At 40.3% G+C, this 18,508-nt stretch overlaps 3 protein-coding genes and 1 long non-coding RNA gene across 4 annotated transcripts in view; 3 read left to right on the forward strand and 1 right to left on the reverse strand.

Moving 5' to 3' along the window:
• The window catches only part of LOC310663458, a 143,059-nt gene that overhangs the window by 60,599 nt on the left and 63,952 nt on the right, over positions 1–18,508 (reverse strand). The gene's annotated exons all lie outside the window — the stretch shown is intronic.
• LOC310662558 (olfactory receptor 14A16-like) lies at positions 1,005–1,619 on the forward strand (the record flags this gene model as incomplete). The annotated part of the gene is made up of 1 exon (XM_083409496.1): positions 1,005–1,619. One exon carries the CDS (start codon positions 1,005–1,007, stop codon positions 1,617–1,619), a length of 615 nt encoding a protein of 204 aa, XP_083265622.1.
• Positions 8,337–9,323, forward strand: LOC310662559 (olfactory receptor 14A16-like; the record flags this gene model as incomplete). Its single annotated transcript, XM_083409497.1, has 1 exon — positions 8,337–9,323. The coding sequence occupies one exon, from the start codon at positions 8,337–8,339 to the stop codon at positions 9,321–9,323; it is 987 nt and encodes a 328-aa protein (XP_083265623.1).
• On the forward strand, positions 13,521–14,135 carry LOC310662560 (olfactory receptor 14A16-like; the record flags this gene model as incomplete). Its single annotated transcript, XM_083409498.1, has 1 exon — positions 13,521–14,135. The coding sequence occupies one exon, from the start codon at positions 13,521–13,523 to the stop codon at positions 14,133–14,135; it is 615 nt and encodes a 204-aa protein (XP_083265624.1).

The following is an 18,508-nucleotide window of genomic DNA, read 5'->3' on the forward strand; positions in this document are numbered from 1 at the left end:
AGTTTGAACCTTTACATTTTACATGCATAACATGTGCCAAGTGTGTGAGACATATGGAACTATTATCAGTGACTCTTGCCAAAGACCTCATTGAAAGAACAGGGATATTAGGAATCAAGCTTTTAACATATACATGACCCAGATTGTTATGGACATTGCATTTAATAGAATAAATTTGATTTTGAATCTGCATCATATAGGCATCAAGCTATCCCCTTATATTTGAGAGTTACTTCAGTTTTGATGCTGAATTACAATATCAAAATACCTTTTGTAAATATGGGAATTCTCTCAAGGTACATCTGTCCTCTGCATATTGCCATATACTAAGCAAGTATGGCAATAATGGCAGTAGCACTCCTGTGTTCCTCCTCTAGCAGTGGCAGCATTAAACTTCAAGAGCTTGAGAACATCTACTAGTTTTGAAACAATGGGAAGTTTATTTTAAAATAATGATATATTATCTATATGGAGTTGAAGGCTATCTTCTCATTTAAATAACTATTTGTTTCTACTTTTTTGTTCACTTCTTTTACCTTCAACATCCCAAAACCCTCTTCCAATGTAGTAAATATTTGTTATCACAAGAGGACTTAAACCAATGTTTATCTTTCTGTTTTCTTCCAGTGACAGGAAGATTTTTATTAATGAAGGAGAGAATAAGTAATGAATCCTCTGTCTCTGAATTTCTGCTCCTGGAGTTCTCAGCAATACGAGAACTGCAGATTCTACACTTCTCTCTGTTCCTGGCATTGTATCTGGCAACTGTATTTGGGAATCTTCTCATCATCTCTGCTGTAGCTTTTGACCACCACCTTCACACTCCCATGTACTTCTTTCTGATGAACTTGGCCATCCAGGACCTAGGGGCTGTTTCAGTCACCATCCCCAAATCCATCGTGAATTCTCTCATGAATACCAGACACATTTCTTACACTGGATGCGTTGCTCAAGTTCTTTTGTTTCTTTTCTTCTTATCATCTGATATTTTCCTTCTTACAGTCATGGCATATGATCGCTATGTTGCCATTTGCAATCCATTACAATATGAAATGTTGATGAACAAGGCAGCCTGCAAACAAATGGTTGCTGGCGTGTGGGTCGCTGGCCTTCTGTATGCAGTCTTGCACACAAGTGCAACTTTTGCAACCCCTTTCTGCTCCAACATTGTCAATCAGTTCTTTTGTGAGATCCCACAGTTACTTACACTTGCCTGCTCAAATTTCTACCTAATGGAAATTGGAGCTATAGTGGTGAGTATAATAGTTGTGTTTGGATGTTTTGTCTTCATTGTTGTCACTTATGTGCACATCTTTACTGCAGTTCTGCAAATCCCTTCTGTACAGGGAAGGAAAAAGGCGTTCTCCACTTGCATACCTCACCTTGTTGTCGTCTCCGTATTTTGTTTCACAGGATGTTTTGCTTACCTTAGGCCTCCCTCTAAGACTCCATCTGATGGGGACTTTGCATTAACTGTGATGTATAGCCTTGTACCACCCATGTTCAATCCAATAATCTATAGCATGAGAAATAAGGAGATAAAAAATGCATTATCAAAACTGTTGGGTTTGAGGAAATCTCCTCTGGATATATTTTCCAGGCTTGTTTTGAAAAGGTAAAATTAATGAGCGCTCCTGGAACACAGCATCATTTCAAGTTAAATTTTTCTAATAGATTCAGATATTCAAACTCAACATCTGCCTTGTTTCAAATGGTCACCTTGCATTACTTCAGCTCAGCTCTATCACACTTTTGCTTGTCAGATCTCATGGCATGTTGATAATACATTTATGTATGTATGTTGAAGTTTATACCCCATTGTTCACTTGCAGGGTCTTCAAAGTGGCCTATAACAGGCTGAACACATCTCAGTAGCACTTAATCCTCTGGTTTATGGATAGTAACAGGTCATGTTTCCTGTCTACTCTGTCACCCCACATCATGCAAAGAGCCATTTTAACAGACTATTCAGGTTTTCAGAGGAGTGACAGCACCTAGATGAAATGACAACACTGGTCTTGAAAGACCTACATTGCCTCCCAGTACGTTTCTGAGCACAGTTCATAGTGTTGGCCCACCTGCTGAAGATCGGACGTGCTGAAAACTATCAGATTTCAGCCCACTGCAATTTCTGTTATAATAAAGCTTTCTTTTCCAGAGACCTTTGTGAAATGTTTGTCATGCACAGGGTCTTGGAAGGTGGGAATAGGCTCCAACCTCACAGGACAGCGGGCAGCAAACCGGTCAATTTTGACCTTCTATGCAGTATCCGCAACAAGTTAAGACTTGTCTCTGGTTAAAGATTGAGGCGAGGCTCCTTTCAGTATTCCATTGCAGTTTTGGTGTACTGAGAGTTGGGGAAATTGTGTTGGAGCCAGCACGGGGTGGGGAATCTGGAGGCTTATTGCTTCAGGACTTTTCCTTATCTGCTTTGGAGCTTGTTGTTAGAGTCAGGAGCTCTAAGACAGACCTAGTGGGCAGGGGTGCCACCATCAGGCTTCCGGTCACTGGTGAGGCAGGCCCTTGCCTAGGGCTCTTCATCCCCCTGGGGGCTGGCCCACTCCTAGAGCACTAAAACGGGTCCCTGTTAGCCAGGCATCAATTTGCTCATGAGGTGCGCCAGGTATTGCAGCCTGCGACTTGCCTACTGCCTAATTCCTTCCCAATAGGTGCTGCTACAAAGGCTGCACACTGGGGCCTGTCAGTGGACAGGATTATGAATAAGGCTTGTTGGAAGTCTGACGCTGACAAGGGTTACATCAGGAAGCGTCGCCAATGATGCCATTTGGATTGTTGTCCACAGCATCATGCACTGGGCTGGCAAGCGCGCTGACGAGTCTGGACTGGGGTGCCATCATGGCCTTCCTGCCTATGTGAACGTATCCTGGATGTCCAGATAGGGAATGCTTTGGGAGGAGTTCCTCCCTTTGGTGCAGTCAAGTGTGACCTGTCTTCCCCCAGCCTTGGTGGTGCAGCTGCACAAAAAGGTTTGCCGTCTTCCCTCAGCATAAGTTTGCGTTCCAGTGTGCAAGAGGACTTGGATGAGTTGATGGCAGCTCTCCCTGAACTCAAAATATTTTGGTTGCAATTGCTTCAGCGACATGTGTGACACGGCAGCTACTGCCCAGCTGCCACCGAGAAGGTCAGAAAGTGCGTGGATGGTGCAGTGGCTAAGAAGGTCCTAGCCTTGGGAGGTGCGGTTATCCGCCATGCAGGCATTTCCTTCAAAGATGGGGTTTTGTACAGGTCAGATGGAGTACATTTTTCTGATTCTGGAAAGGACCACTCACCTCATTAAATGGGAGGCACCCTTTGCGTGATCGTGCACAACCCGCTGGACCCTATGCGGCACCATTAGCACAGGCTTGGCTTTGCCTTTTCCAGGTGGGATACCTGGAGGTCTCCGCCTACCTCAGCCAGTTGCCCAATCCTGCCTGGGGAGGCGTTGCCAAGGTGATCAAGCCAGGTAGGGGGAGGGACTACCTGCCCACACAATAGGGGGAGGATCTTACCTGGGAATCGTCAGTTGGCTCCAGAGCTTCTCCCACCCTACCCATCCTCAGTTAAGACTTCTTCTGCAGGTTAACCTTTTCTCCACAGGTACGCGGGCACTGCAACGTCAAGGTTGCTGTTGAGAGCTGGAAAGAATTCTCCTGCATTGGCAGGTTTGCCTTTCCCGTAGCAAAACGTCACAAACTTGGCGGAATCCTTTAATCTATCTTCCCTAAATGGGGGGGGGGGAGTGCAGCGGTGACCCATGTTCCCTCCTCTTTGCGGCGGCGATCCCAGGGTTCCCCGTTAAAGGGGTTGTTTGGGGGGAGGCTTTGGCTGTATGCCTAGAGGTGGTCATTGCTCTCCAATGAGATGGCAGCTTAACAGGGGCGGGCTCTCTCTGATTGAACATATGTTCTCCAGAGCCAGCCCATCTCCCCCCCCCCAACCCTGATGTTTCCCATATCCCCAGCAGGGGACTGGGAGGGATAAACGCCCAATGCCTGAGCCAAGGTCTACCCATAACTGAAACATAATAAAGTTGTGGCCAATTTTAATCCCATAGCACATTGTCTTGAGTCGTTATTCCACAAGGGGGCCACCCAGGGTTTGGGGGACTCCGCCTGTCCATGCAATGATGTTTGGCTGACTAAAGGGGTTAAAGGTTTGGTTGCAGGTGTGAGTAATTTTTGGCGGTGAGCGCGGATGCTTTTGTGGCGGTTAGGCATTGGTTCAAGGTGGTCTGGAGGGGAGGTCAGATAACCTGGCCCCTCCAATGTGCAACAGGTATTCCGTTAAAGGAATCCAGGGACTCGCCATGCTTTTGTCGACACCTTTTGGGGGATAGGGCCACGCAAGAGTCCCTGGGAGCATTTTGGGGTGAACTTGAGTCAAATGACCATAACAATGCTCCCCCATGGTGTTTACCTGTACTGACAATATGGTGGGGCCGAGTCAGTCTTGTCCTGCTGAGGTCAGGTGCAGCTAGTCAGGAACCAACGCCTAAACAAACCACTCACTATCTGTAATCAATAAAATTGTGGCCAAAATTTTGCCAATAACCTAAAGCTAAATTCCTTGTCAATTGTGTCTTTATTATTGGGAAGCTCCTGGGGATCTTAACATGCAACCAAAAGATTGCATGTTCCTTTTTGCAAGAAAATGAAGCTCTTTTCTTTTCGAGTCACTTTTTGAGATCACTTTTACTTCTTTAATTTTTGTACTGCCAATGGATAGAGATTTGCTTGATGTAAGGTTTGAAACTCTGTGAGTAAATATCTTCACATATTTGCCAAGCTAAGTGTCTATGATTTGTTCTAGCTGAAGTATTTTTACAGGGAATCCAGTTAAGTTTTAATGTGCTTGGAGAAATAACCATTGTGCTAACTCAATCTAAAGAATCCTGAAATAGTCACACTTGAGAGCTATCCCCCCCCAGGCATGGGCCGTAATTTTGCATCACAGGTACTTAAGAATTTTTTTCATGTTACCGTACTTCTAGTCTCAAAAAGCCCCACTCTAGTGGACAGGCAGAAAGTGAAGTAAAGATTATAAAGTATTTGCGGGGGGGGGGGGGGGGGCAGACGGATGGACAGAACTTGAACTCAAAACAGATCCTTATTTGGCATCAGAAAATTAATGTTTGGTTGGCCAATATTATCAAAGGCATAAGAGGTTGGTTGCAGGTGTGAAGGTATTGGTGGTGCGCTTTGGGCTCACGTGGTGCTTAGGCATTGGAATAGTGTTGTGTGGGGGAGGGAAGTTGCAGCCATCACCTGCCCCTCCATGCTTAAGGGTATTTCGTTAAAGGAATCTGGGGATATGGATCTCATCCAAAGCCTGTGGAGCGGCGAGGGCCATGCCAAGATCCCTTCAGGAATCCAGGGGATGCTCAAGTTGATTCGCATCAGCAGGGCTCCCCCTATTGGTGGTTTACCCTTACAGACTTCCTGCAAGGCAGGCAGGAGTGTAGTCTGTTGTTGCCAATGCCTAAGCCAATACCGCTCACATTCTGTAACTAATAAAGTTGTGGCCTAAACTAACATTAACCTAAAATGCTGTGTCCTTGTGTCTTTATTTCTCTTGGGGGTGCCTTAGGGGCCTTGACACACAATTACAGGGCCACATCCTTAGAGCAGGGAAGCTCCCTTTTTGAGCTCTTGTTTCATAGAAAACTCAGGATCAGGCCACCATGCGTGTTAACACCTTAACTCTGACTTAACAGAAGGTGTCCAGTCCCAGATACATAGGATACTGAGACAAAAAATGATAATATGGATCAGGGTTATGAGCAGAGACTCCTCTGCAACCAAAGGTGAGGGTTGAATGCATGATGGTATCTCAGGGACACATAGGGATGTTGTTAATGAAGAACTAGCTCTCAGACAGTATAAAATACAGACCTCAGATGAGCATATATTAAAATGCAATAAACAGCATCTCCTCCAGATATCCTAAATGGGAGAACACAGTGGGTAAGGGGAAATTACTGTACATGGGGAACACTGAGCTAGTTATACCTCACACAACTATCAGAAATGAGTCTGAGAAGGTCCAGTTGAAACAAGAAGGTTCCAGAAAGACTTATATGGCATTAACATCATCACTATTATTAGTATTAAATTATATGGTGGTTTTTTTAGAAACAGGAACATCAATAAATCTAAGTGTCTGTGGTTTATTCTAGCTTAAATATTTTCATGAGCAATGTTTAAGGTGGAAGTTTACATACTTTGATGGATTTGTGTTGGACTCCTGGGACTAAGGCTTAACAAACCCTCCTGCTGCTTTTTGTGGGGCTCCTGAGTCCAACCAACAAGGAACACAATTGCTGATTTGATTGAGGCTCTTGAGACCAAACTCCTAGGAACATAACTGTAACAATAGTAATAAATTTCCACCTGATGGTAAACTCTTCATTCTGCAAGAGTATAGAAACATTTTCACTGCCTCAGAAGAAAAGGAGGAAGAGATTAAAAGAAAAAGAAAAAAAAAGATCCATGGGTGGCTAGAAGAATACCAAACATCTTAAAGTGATAAAGAAATTTCATCTGGAAATTTATTTAAAGGAAAAGAGTGAGATGTTTCTATTTTTATAACTTTAGTGATACCTGCGTAGTTTTTGGAGGATTAAATCAACTATTGTGTATTGTGTAGAATGTGAAATCCTGCTTGTTATGTGGTCTCTCCTGAAAGCTATATAGACTGCACATAGAAAACCCAGTGGCCTGGTTTCCATGACAAGCTAAGCCAATTCTTAACTTAGTGAGACTTCACAAATGTGCAATGTCCTGGTAAGAAGATTACAGGAGCTTTGCTCCTCCGTGCTCCTTTTTACTGTCATCTTAAGCTACTCCAGGTTTTGACTTGCACACCATCCAAACCAGGACTAGTGGTTAGCCTCTCTCCTCACCAACCATGAGCTGCAACCAAGAACAAACCTTCACTGCAGCTCCTAGTGAGTTAGGAGAGAGTTTTAGCACTTTGCTTGTCTTGTCTTGTCAGAGTGTGGCAGCAAAAAGATCTGGGGAGCAGCAAAGCAGCTGGAAGCTTCTCTCCAAGAGTCTATACAGTTGTACATTTATAAGACTGTGGTCTGTCCACAGCGCACATTAAGGTTAAAAACCTAAAACAAAGATTAAAACACTTGAAACCTCTGTGGTCTGAACTAGGAAGGAGTTGCAAAGCATTGAGCCCAGAATACTGAATACATGCCTCCTGGGAAGTATGTGCTCTGTGTCTGAGCTATGTGGAACCACTACCAGTGATTCAGTCAAAGACCTCACTGATCAAATAGGGATGTTAGGAAACAAGCTGTTAAGGTATTGTAGACTCAAGTTGTGATGGGCATTGCACTGGAAATTAACACAAAACCCACAAATTTTAGTCCCCATTGTATGGGCACCTAATCACCCTCCTATATTTAAGTATTACTGTAATTCTAAGTAATTATCAAAATGTGTGTTGTAAATATGGAGATGATGGCAAGAGGCATCTCCCCTCTCCACATTGTTTCTGCAGACTTCCACATAGACAGAAAATATGCCAAAGATGGACATAGAACTACAGAAGTGGCAGCATCCACCCCACTCAATCACAATTGGCCAAAAGAGGCCTGGGGTGATCGTGATGTCACTCTGGCGTAAAGGGCATCACTCCCCCCATACCAGGGGTGGGGGAACTGTGTTGTGGATCCAGTTTGTGAGCAGCACCATCTACTAGTTTTGAAACAGCAGTAGTTTATTTTTTTTATTTATGGTTGTCAGTTATATACATTTCAATAGTTTTAAAATTATTTTATCATTTCAAAACTCGACACATTCCATGGTTCCTTAATTTTTATTTTTATTTCCAGCATATTCTAAATTATCTTAACGGATTCTTTCATTCATCTACTTTAATTATATACTCTTATGAAACTGCAACTTAGTACAACAATTTGTTCATAAATATTCAATAATGACCGCTCCCCACATTAAATGGGGGGTGCCCTTTGTGTGGTCATATGCAGCCCCCTGGACCCTATGTGGCACCATCACCACAGGCTTGGCTTCGCCTCCCCCCAGGTGGGATACTTGGAGGTCTCCGCCTACCTCAGTCCATTTTTTAATAAAATGTTTGTTAGCTTGATTTCTTATTTTTCCAGTACATTTTGCCACTTCTGCATAGTCCATAAGTTTTTGTATCCATTGTCCTTTTGTCGATTCTTCTTTTTCTTTCAATTTTTGGGCAAATAACTTTCTTGCCGTTGTAGTAGCATACATGAATAATATTGATTATTAGAAGAGGACTTAAACCTGTGCTTGTCTTCCTGTTTTCTTCTAGAAGCACCAGTCATTTTAGTAATGAATGCAAAGATAGGCAATGAATCCTCTATCTCGGAATTTCTACTCCTGGAGTTTTCAGCTGTACGGGAACTGCAGATTCTACACTTCTCTCTGTTCCTGGTATTGTACATGGTAATTGTATTTGGGAATCTTCTCATCATCTCTGCCATAGCTTTTGACCACCATCTTCACACTCCCATGTACTTCTTTCTGATGAACTTGGCCATACAGGATATAGGAGCTGTTTCTGTCACCATCCCTAAATCGATGGCCAATTCCCTCATGAATATCAGACACATATCTTACGCTGGATGTATTGCTCAAGTTCTTTCATTTTTCTTTTTCTCATCGTCTGATGTTTCCCTTCTTACAGTCATGGCATACGATCGCTATGTTGCCATTTGCAATCCATTACAATATGAAATGGTGATGAACAGGGCAGCCTGCAAACAAATGGTTGCTGGTGTGTGGGTCTCTGGCTTTCTCAATGCAGCCATGCACACTAGTGCAACTTTTGTGACTCCTTTGTGCTCAAACATTGTCAATCAGTTCTTCTGTGAGATTCCACAGCTACTTACACTTGCCTGCTCAAACTTCTACCTAATGGAAGTTGGAGCTATACTAGTGAGTGTAATACTTATGTCTGGATGTTTTGTCTTCATTGTTGTCACTTATGTACATATCTTTACTGTGGTTCTGAAAGTTCCTTCTGTTGAGGGAAGGAAAAAGGCCTTCTCCACTTGCATACCTCACCTTGTTGTCTTCTCCGTATTTTGTTTCACAGCAGCATTTGCTTATCTTAGGCCTCCCTCAAAAATTCCATCTAATGGGGACTTTGCAATAACTGTGATGTATACCATTGTACCACCCATGTTCAATCCAATGATTTACAGCATGAGAAATAAGGAGATTAAAAATGCTGTATCAAAGCTCTTGGGTGTGAAGCACTCTTCTAATAATATCTTTTCCAGACTTATACTGAAACGGTTACACTTCTCACTGTAGGTATAAGCATTGGGATCTGTGGAGATATCATGATCAGTTACAGCCTCTAGAAACATGTTGATATGCAGACTCAAAATCTGCCAGGTGTCACAAGGACATCTTGTGTTCCTCCAGCGTAGATGTACCATTAATAATGTTGCATCTCAGTTCACATAGCCTGTTAATCGTACATTTAGAGAGGGAACGTCTGTCATATAGTGCATGTGTACCCTTTCTGACCCAGTGCATTCATCTGGCAATCAGCTTTTCTGTGGATTGTCATTTCTTTTTATTTAAAGCTAAAGTGGCTTTTCCTACAGAAAGGAGAGAAAAAAACCCAGTCACATCCTTGGTTTCTAGCCATGGGAAAAGGAAAAATGTGGATAAACCCTTGTTTAGGAACTTCAGATGAGAAGGACCTGTTCTCATTGGATTTTGGGATTAGTTTTAGAGGGCTACCCAATTTGCTTCCTTGGGGCTAAGGAAAAAACCCTAGAAGGGGCTGTGGGATTCTTGCTAGGCAGTGACACAAATATCCATTTTAGTTGGAAAAAGTCTATCCTGAGACTAGTTTTAAACTAGTGTTTTGACTGGGGTTTAAAAGTTCTGTTTAAAGAGTTTTTGCCTGAAACTATTGCGTCCCACTCAAGTAACATTTCTAAAATGAAGTGTTGTGCCTTAAGCGAGTGACTATTAAGTTTGAATCCTCAATGAATGTAAATCTATAAAATTCTATCTTTGTTCCAGAAGTGCCTCCTCATTACTTTGAACCTTTGGTGGCAGATAAGTGGACACAGGGCATCCTTCCCATAAGAAGAACACCTGCCTGTTTTTTTACCGACAAAGAGTTAAAATGTCTCCAGTGTTGTTACTAGGGAGAGTTGTATCTTTTAGAAACCCAGGAAAGTGGTCATGTTTCCCACCTCCCATCTTTAGTGAGGGAATCTGACAAAGTGGCCACTGACACAATTTCTCATAATCTTAAAAAACAAAACCACATCCTTTTGGAAAATGTAAGAATTGAGTTTCACACAGGGAAAGTAATTCTACACAGGAAATTGGGGGTCAGCTTCCCAGAACAGACAGAGTTCATCCTATTTGTGATAGCGTATGGGAATACAGAACCATTGCTTGGAGAAAAAACTAGTCATGCTCTGGGATTCACTGAAAGATGACACACAATTTGCCAAACAAAAGACATTCACGTTGAACAGAGGTACCCTTATATTTTTGGAGGAATGGGAAAGTGAACGATGTATATAAAATCTAAATACTATAGCCAAAAAGACAAGAGACACATGTTCCTTGCAAAATTCCTTTGGACCTCACAAGGCTGGAAGTACTCAAATGTATGGAATCTTTATGAATAAATGAAAAGAACTTCATGTTCTGCAGACATGGCATTCTAACATAATCTAAAGATTTGAACACAATATTCTGATTATGAATTGTCCATTGTTACCTCCAGAGTAGGCATAGGAACTGCTTTTATAATGGATTTTTTTTATAAAAAAAAAACCCAAAACCACCAAATGTTAACTTTTTAATTTATGTATTCATATGTCAGTCACTATATTTTACCCAGGGCAACCAAAGTCAACAGTGATACACATTAAATCTCACATAGATATGGAAACTCTGGAGACAAGTAGTATGTGCTACACACCCTCTCACCAACCCCAAAAGCAACCACACACAAATAGAAGTAGAGGTGCTGGCCCTTGTATTTGAATGTAAAAAATCCACAAATTTATATTTGGATACCAATATTAGCAGAAGCAGATGAGAAACCCCATGTCTGCATTGCAAATGGTAGTTTCAAGGATACCCTTCCAACTATTCCCCCCCCCCCCGGGTGAAATACTATAGTATTTCCTTAGAGTTATTATTATTATTTTACTACTTATTAGATTTAAAAACCAACCTTCATCACAAGCTCTCATGGCAGTTCACAAGATAAACACCTGGGTGAAATTTAGAGCATTGACCAAAACACAGGGGGGGGGGGGGGAGAAGGTACGGGGAACACTGAGCCAGTCATACGTCATACAACTCAGTACCATGAAAATAAATAAAAACATTATTTAAATAAAAACATTATTTAAAAAGAAAGAAAGAAATGAGTCTGAGAAAGTCCAGTTGAAACCAGAAGGTTCCAGACAGACTTATGTAGCAATATTATTATTTTAAATATTAGAAAGTGTGCTGTCTAAAAACTGGAACTTTTGTTTTGTTTTGTTTTTTACATACATTGATTATTTGTGTTAGACTCCTGGGGCGAAGTCTTTAGAAACACTGCTTTTATTTTAGTGGAACTCCTGAGTCCAATTTTCCAGAGACACAATAGCTAATTTGTTTTGGGCTCTTGAGACCAAACTCTGAGGAGTGCATTATATATGTGTGTGTGTGTGTGTGTGTGTACACACACATATACACATATACATACACAGAGAGAGAGAGAGAGAGAGAGAGATTATAATTTTCCACTCCATGTTAAAAGCTTCATTCTGCAAGAGTATACCCATATGTTCAATGTTACAGAACAAAAGGATGGGGTGATTTTCTAAAATACAGATGAAAATGAAGTGATGAAGAACTTGCATCTGGAAATCTACTTTCTATTAAGGAAAAGAGTAAGATATTTACCAGTATGTTTATAACTTTTGTGATACCTGGGTAGTTTTCAGAGGACTAAACGCAGACAATACTTCTATACTGTATTGTGTAGAATGGGAAAACGTGCTTGTTGTGGTTCCTGCAACTTATTTAGACTCACGTAGAATACCCAATGATCTGGCTTCCATGACATGCTAAACCAAATTTTATCTTAGGAAGACTGCACAAATATTGAATCTCATGGAGAGAAGAGTACAGTAGCTTTGCTCCTCCATGATGCTTTTTACGGTCAGCTCAAGCTACACCAAGTTTTGTTGTAGCCTATCATCCAAGCCAAGACTAGTGGTTAGACTCTCTCCCCACCAACCATGAATATTAACCAAGAAAAAAACAGCTCCAAGTGAGTGAGAAGGGAGCTGAAGAAGCTTGCCTTGGCTTAGCATAATGTGGCAGCCAAAATATCTGGGTAAGCGCAAAGCAGTTGTAAGCCTATACATTTTACATGCAAAACAATGTGGTTTGTGTGCAGCATGCATTAAGGTTGAAAACATATAACAAAGATAAAAATAGTTGAAACCTGTGTGATCTTAACTAAGAAGGAGTACTAAACATTAGGCCTAGAATACAAAATACAGTTGAATATGAGCCAAGTGTGTGAGTCTTATGGAACTATTATCCGTTACTCCAGCAAAAGACTCACTGAGTGAAGGGGGATATCAGGAATCAAGCTTTTAACATGTCCATGACCCAGATTGTTATGGACATTGGAATTTAATAGAAGAAACTTGATTTTGAATTTGCATCATACAGGCAGCAAGTTATATTTAAGAGTTACTTCAGTTTTGACCATGAATTACAATATCAAAATATGTTTTGTAAATATGGGGATTCTCTCAAGGTGCATCTGCCCTCAGCATATTTCCACATACAAAGCAAGTAAGGAAATGATGGCAGAAGGACTCCTGTGTTCCTCCTCTAGAATTCAATCAACATCAAGAACTTGTAAACACCACAATCTACTAGTTTTGAAACAGTACTAGTTTTTTTTAAAAAAATAATGATATCTATATGGAATTGAAAGCTAAATTCTCATTTGAATAAAAAATAATTGTTTCTCCTTTTTTGTTCACTTCTTTCTTTTACCTTCAACATCCAAAAATCCTCTTCCAAAGTAGTAAATATTTGTTATAACTAGAGGACTTAAACCTATACTTATCTTCCTGTTTTCTTCTAGAAGCACCAATCATTTTAGTAATGAATGCAAAGATAGGCAATGAATCTGAATTTCTGCTCCTGGAGTTTTCAGCCGTACGGAAACTGCAGATTCTACACTTCTCTCTGTTCCTGGTATTGTACATGATAATTGTATTTGGGAATCTTCTCATCATCTCTGCCATAGCTTTTGACCACCACCTTCACACTCCCATGTACTTCTTTCTGGTGAACTTGGCCATCCAGGACCTAGGGGCTGTTTCAATCACCATCCCCAAATCCATCGTGAATTCTCTCATGAATACCAGACACATTTCTTACACTGGATGCGTTGCTCAAGTTCTTTTATTTGTTTTCTTCTTATCGTCTGATACTTTCCTTCTTACAGTCATGGCATATGATCGCTATGTTGCCATTTGCAATCCATTACAATATGAAATGCTGATGAACAGGGCAGCCTGCAAACAAATGGTTGCTGGCGTGTGGGTTGCTGGAATTTTTACTGCAGTCATGCACACGAGTGCAACTTTTGCAACCCCTTTCTGCTCCAACATTGTCAATCAGTTCTTTTGTGAGATCCCACAGTTACTTACACTTGCCTGCTCAAACTTCTACCTAATGGAAATTGGAGCTACAGTGGTGAGTACAATAGTTGCGTCTGGATGTTCTGTCTTCATTGTTGTCACTTATGTGCACATCTTTACCGCAGTTCTGAAAATCCCTTCTGTACAGGGAAGGAAAAAGGCGTTCTCCACTTGCATACCTCACCTTGTTGTCTTCTCCGTATTTTGTTTCACTGCATGTTTTGCTTACCTTAGGCCTCCCTCTAAGACTCCATCTGATGGGGACTTTGCATTAACTGTGATGTATACTCTTGTTCCACCCATGTTCAATCCAATAATCTATAGCATGAGAAATAAGGAGATCAAAAATGCTTTATCAAAACTGTTGGGTTTGAGGCAATCTTCTCTAGATATATCTTCCAGGATTGTTCTGAAAAGGTGAACTCTCTGTGTGTAAGAATAATTAAAGGGAGTTCCTGAAACACATCATCATTGCCAGTTACAGCTTCCAGATAAATTTAGCTATGCAGATTCAACATCTGCCCTGTGTCACATGGTCATCTTGCTTTTATGCAGCTCAGTTGGATCATTCACGCTTTTGCTTTTCAGATCACATGCCTTGTTGATGTACCCATTTATGTACTTACTTATAGCCCCCTGATCTGTTGCATGATTCTAAAAGTGGCCTACAGCAGGCTGAACACATTTCAGCAGACCTTAATCCTCTGATTTATGGATAGTAAGAGGCCATATTTCCTCTCTGCTCTGTCTCCCAACAGCATACAAACAGTGATTTGAACAGAGTATTCAGGATTTCACAAAAGTGATGACACCTAGATGAACATATTGGGGTGGGGGGGGGGGGAAGGAATTCACATATTTACTGGAATGTGAATTAACATCTCAAGAAGAGAAGTACATGCAGTTTGGAGGCAGTCATAGAAACAAACACTGTCCTCTGATAAGGAAGTGTCACAGTGCTTGCAAAAATACAACCTACAAAATTATGTTGCCATCTAAGGCAGGATTAGAAGAAAATACAGGACAACGCAGAGACAGACTTTTGCATCACTACTGTAATAAAAACAAACCGGGTGCAAGGGAATGGACCACTCTCTTAGAGACAAATGTGAGGGTATAAGAGCTGGACACAGGAGCACAGGTAAATGTGATTGTGATGGACAGACCTTGAGTCAGCAACTAGTCAGAGTTGTTTAGAACAAAAGCCAATCTGGAGTCACAAATGCAGAATTTGACAGTTAAACAGATAGAGGGATTGCTTTTGGCTAGAAAGGGATTGTATGTCATTTAGATAGGAACCTAGGGAGACATGGACATGCCTTGATTGGAATTAGGAATTAGTTAAACAGGGATTACCAATTTGATTCCCTGAGGGGGAATTAAACAGTTCTAGATGGGGCTGTGAGATTGTTGCTAGGACAAATGCCAATTATAGGTGAAAACTGTCTAACCTAAGAAGAGGTTTCAGTAAGAATGCTGACTGAGGTTTTAAAGTTCTCTGTAAATAGTGTCTGCCTGAAACTAGATATTGTGCCTCACATAAATAAGCATGTCTAAAATGAAGTGTTGTGCCTTAAAAGAGTTATCATTAAACTGGAACCCAAATGAGTTTAAATACATTAAAAGTTTATTTTTCTTCCACGCCAGTAAAGTTAGCAAGAATGTATAAAGTGTTTAATAAATGTTGGAAATGTAAAGAAAAAGAAGGAACATTTTATCATATGTGGTGGGAATGTAAAAAGATGAAAGGCTTCTGGGAAATGATATATAATGAATTGAAAAAAATGTTGAAATATACATTTGTCAAGAAACTAGAGGCATTTTTGTTAGGAATGGTAGGAAATGAAATAAATAGAAAAGATTGTAAACTTTTTCTATATGCAGTAACAGCGGCAAGGATACTACTGGCCCAAAAATGGAAACAAGAAGAATTACCAACGATGGAAGAATGGAGAATGAAATTAATGGACTATGCAGAACTTGATAAATTAACAGGAAGGATCCGAAACCTACGGGATCATAGGTTCACCGAGGACTTTGGTAAATTTGTAGATTATTTGAAAAGTATATGTGATAAACAAACAACGTTTGTTGGTTTACAAGAGGCTCTGTGAAAGAATAATATTAGAAATATTGTAAAAAAGGGAGTAGGGAAGGAGAAGGTTCTTTTTACTAAAAGGCAATATTAAATGAAGAAATGCGGAAGAAAGAATAAAAAGGGAGGATTCGCAGAAGAGCTGAGGGAAGTCCAAAAGATTGTATCTGTGGAAAATACTTGTGATGTACTTTTAATTTTGTATTGTAAAATGAATAAAAATATTTATTTAAAAAAGTTTATTTTTCTTCCTTCTCACTACTTTGAACCTCTGGGTTGGCAAGAAGGGGACACAGGGCATCCTTCACATACCTGTAAGTAGAACACCTGGCTGCAGTTTAAATAAACACACATTACCACAAAGATTTTAAACTGTTACTTGGGAAAGTTGAATTGTTTAAACACCTAGAAAATGAATCATGTTGTCCAGCTCTGATCTTTGGTGAGGGACTCTGACACAGAGATCACTGGCACAATCTTTCAAAATCTTAAGAATACAATAAAAAGCCTTGTCCTTTTAGAAAACAAAATAGAAGACAGGAAGTTCACATTGGGGAAGTAATTCCACACGAAGAATTCCTAGATCCAAAGCTTCCTAGATCCAACAGACATCAAGTTGCTAGGTAGGTGGAGTTAGCAGACTCCAAGCAGTCTCTGTCCCTCCACTCTGCTGCTTCCTGGAACAAGCTGCAGTTGTAGCATGGCTCCCAGCTACAAAAGAGCCCAAGTGAACTGAATCTTCCCAAAATGTGATTTTACAGCCTGCATCTTTGCTAACTGAAAGATTGCATCTTCCTTTCTGTAATGAAACCAAGCTATTTTCCTTTTAAGTCATTTAGAACATTTAACTTCTTTGTGTTGTTTTGTTTTGTTTACTTCCAATGGATGGAGATTTGCCTGCTGCAACTTTTGAAACTATGTGAGTAGATATCTTCACCTACTTGCTAAGCTAAAGTGTCTATCATTTATTATAGCTGAAGTATTTTCAGGGAAAATGTTTGTTTAAAGGTGGATGGTGGCAGATGCAAATCCAAGTATATTTTAATGTGCTTGGAGAAATAATAATAATAATAATAATAATAATAATAATAATAATAATAATAATAATTTTATTTTTATCCTGCCTTCCCCAGCCGAAGCCAGGCTCTGGGTGGCTAACAACAATAAAATAATACAAAAAATCAAAATTGTATCAACTCTACTATGAGAGTTTGAAGAACCTCCCTTCCAAACCTCTTTCTGCAACAAAATTACACAAAAATAGTCACAATTGAGAATCGAACTTGAGAGCTATCTTTTCCCAGGCATGGGATACCTCAGATTTTCAGGAATGATAATGACCCTCAGATTGCATCACAAGTATTTAAGAAGTTTACTATATATATTTTTTCAATGTTGCCTCTAGTCCCACATACAGAGGCTTCAGTCTAGTGGGCTGGCAGAAATCAAAGTGAAAATTGCAAAGCATTTGCTGAAAAAAAGCCTATGACTTACACAGGTTCTTATTTGGCATTACTAAATTACAGGGCCACATCACCAGAAAAGGGAAGATCCCCTGCTGAGCTTCTGTTTCATGGAAAAGTCAGGAGCAGACTACAATGTGCAAAGCACCTTAACTCTGATGTAGCACAAGGTGTTCAGTCTCAGTTACATAAAAGATTGAGGCAAAAATAATATCACTGATCGCTTGACAACTAAAGGTGACCTCAGATAGGCAAGTATTGCAATGCAACAGAAAGCAACTCTTCTGGAGATCGAAAAGGAGAAGAAAGAATGGCAGAAGTGGGAGGAACACAGCAGAGGGGGGAAATGGAGTGGGGAATACTGAGCCAGTCGTACATCACACTATTCTCTGTATCATGAAACTAAATAAAAACGTTATTCAAAAAAGAAAGAAAGAAATAAGTGTAAGAAAGTCCAGTTGAAACCAGAGGTTCCATTAGCCAAGCACCCATTCCCACCACCCTTCTGAGAAATACTCCTCCCCACCCTCCCACTATATATGAGGGTCTGGTGACTTCTGTTTCAGAGTATCTGAAGAAGTGTTCATGCACACGAAAGCTTATATCCAGAATAACTTAGTTGGTTTCTAAGCTGCTACCGGACAATTTTTTTAAAAAGGAACTTTTTGGGTGGAAGGATTCTTTTAAAGACTGTTTTAGGACTTTTTTTTTTAAGGACTTGATTCTTTAAAAGGATTTTTTTGGGAAGGTTTTTTTTAATAATCTTTTTCAATATTTTTTTATTTCGATTATGGCAGACCAACACAGCTACCTACCTAATTCTAGAAGGTTCTAGAGAGACTATTTGTGTTAGAATCATGTGGCCCAGTCTTTAGAAACATTGCTTTAATTTTTGTGGGACTCCTGAGTTCAAGCTTCCAGGGACACACTTGATCATTTGTGTTGGGCTCTTGAGACCAAACTCTGAGGAGCGTGTTTGTGTGTGTGTGTACACATGTTATAATTTTCCACCCCATGGTAAAAGCTTCATTCTGCATGAGTATACAGATAGGTTCACAGTTCCAGAAGAAAAGGATGGGATGATTTTTTATTCTATTTTTAAAAAGATGAAAATAAAGTGATGAAGAAATTGCATCTGGAAATCAACTTTCCATTAAGGAAAAAAGTAAGATATTTAAATGTTTATAACTTTAGTGATACCTGTGTAGTTTTCAGAAGAGTAAACACAGAAAATAT

Source organism: Podarcis tiliguerta (assembly GCF_965153285.1).
Source record: "Podarcis tiliguerta genome assembly, chromosome: 13".
NCBI classification, from domain to species: Eukaryota; Metazoa; Chordata; class Lepidosauria; order Squamata; family Lacertidae; genus Podarcis; species Podarcis tiliguerta.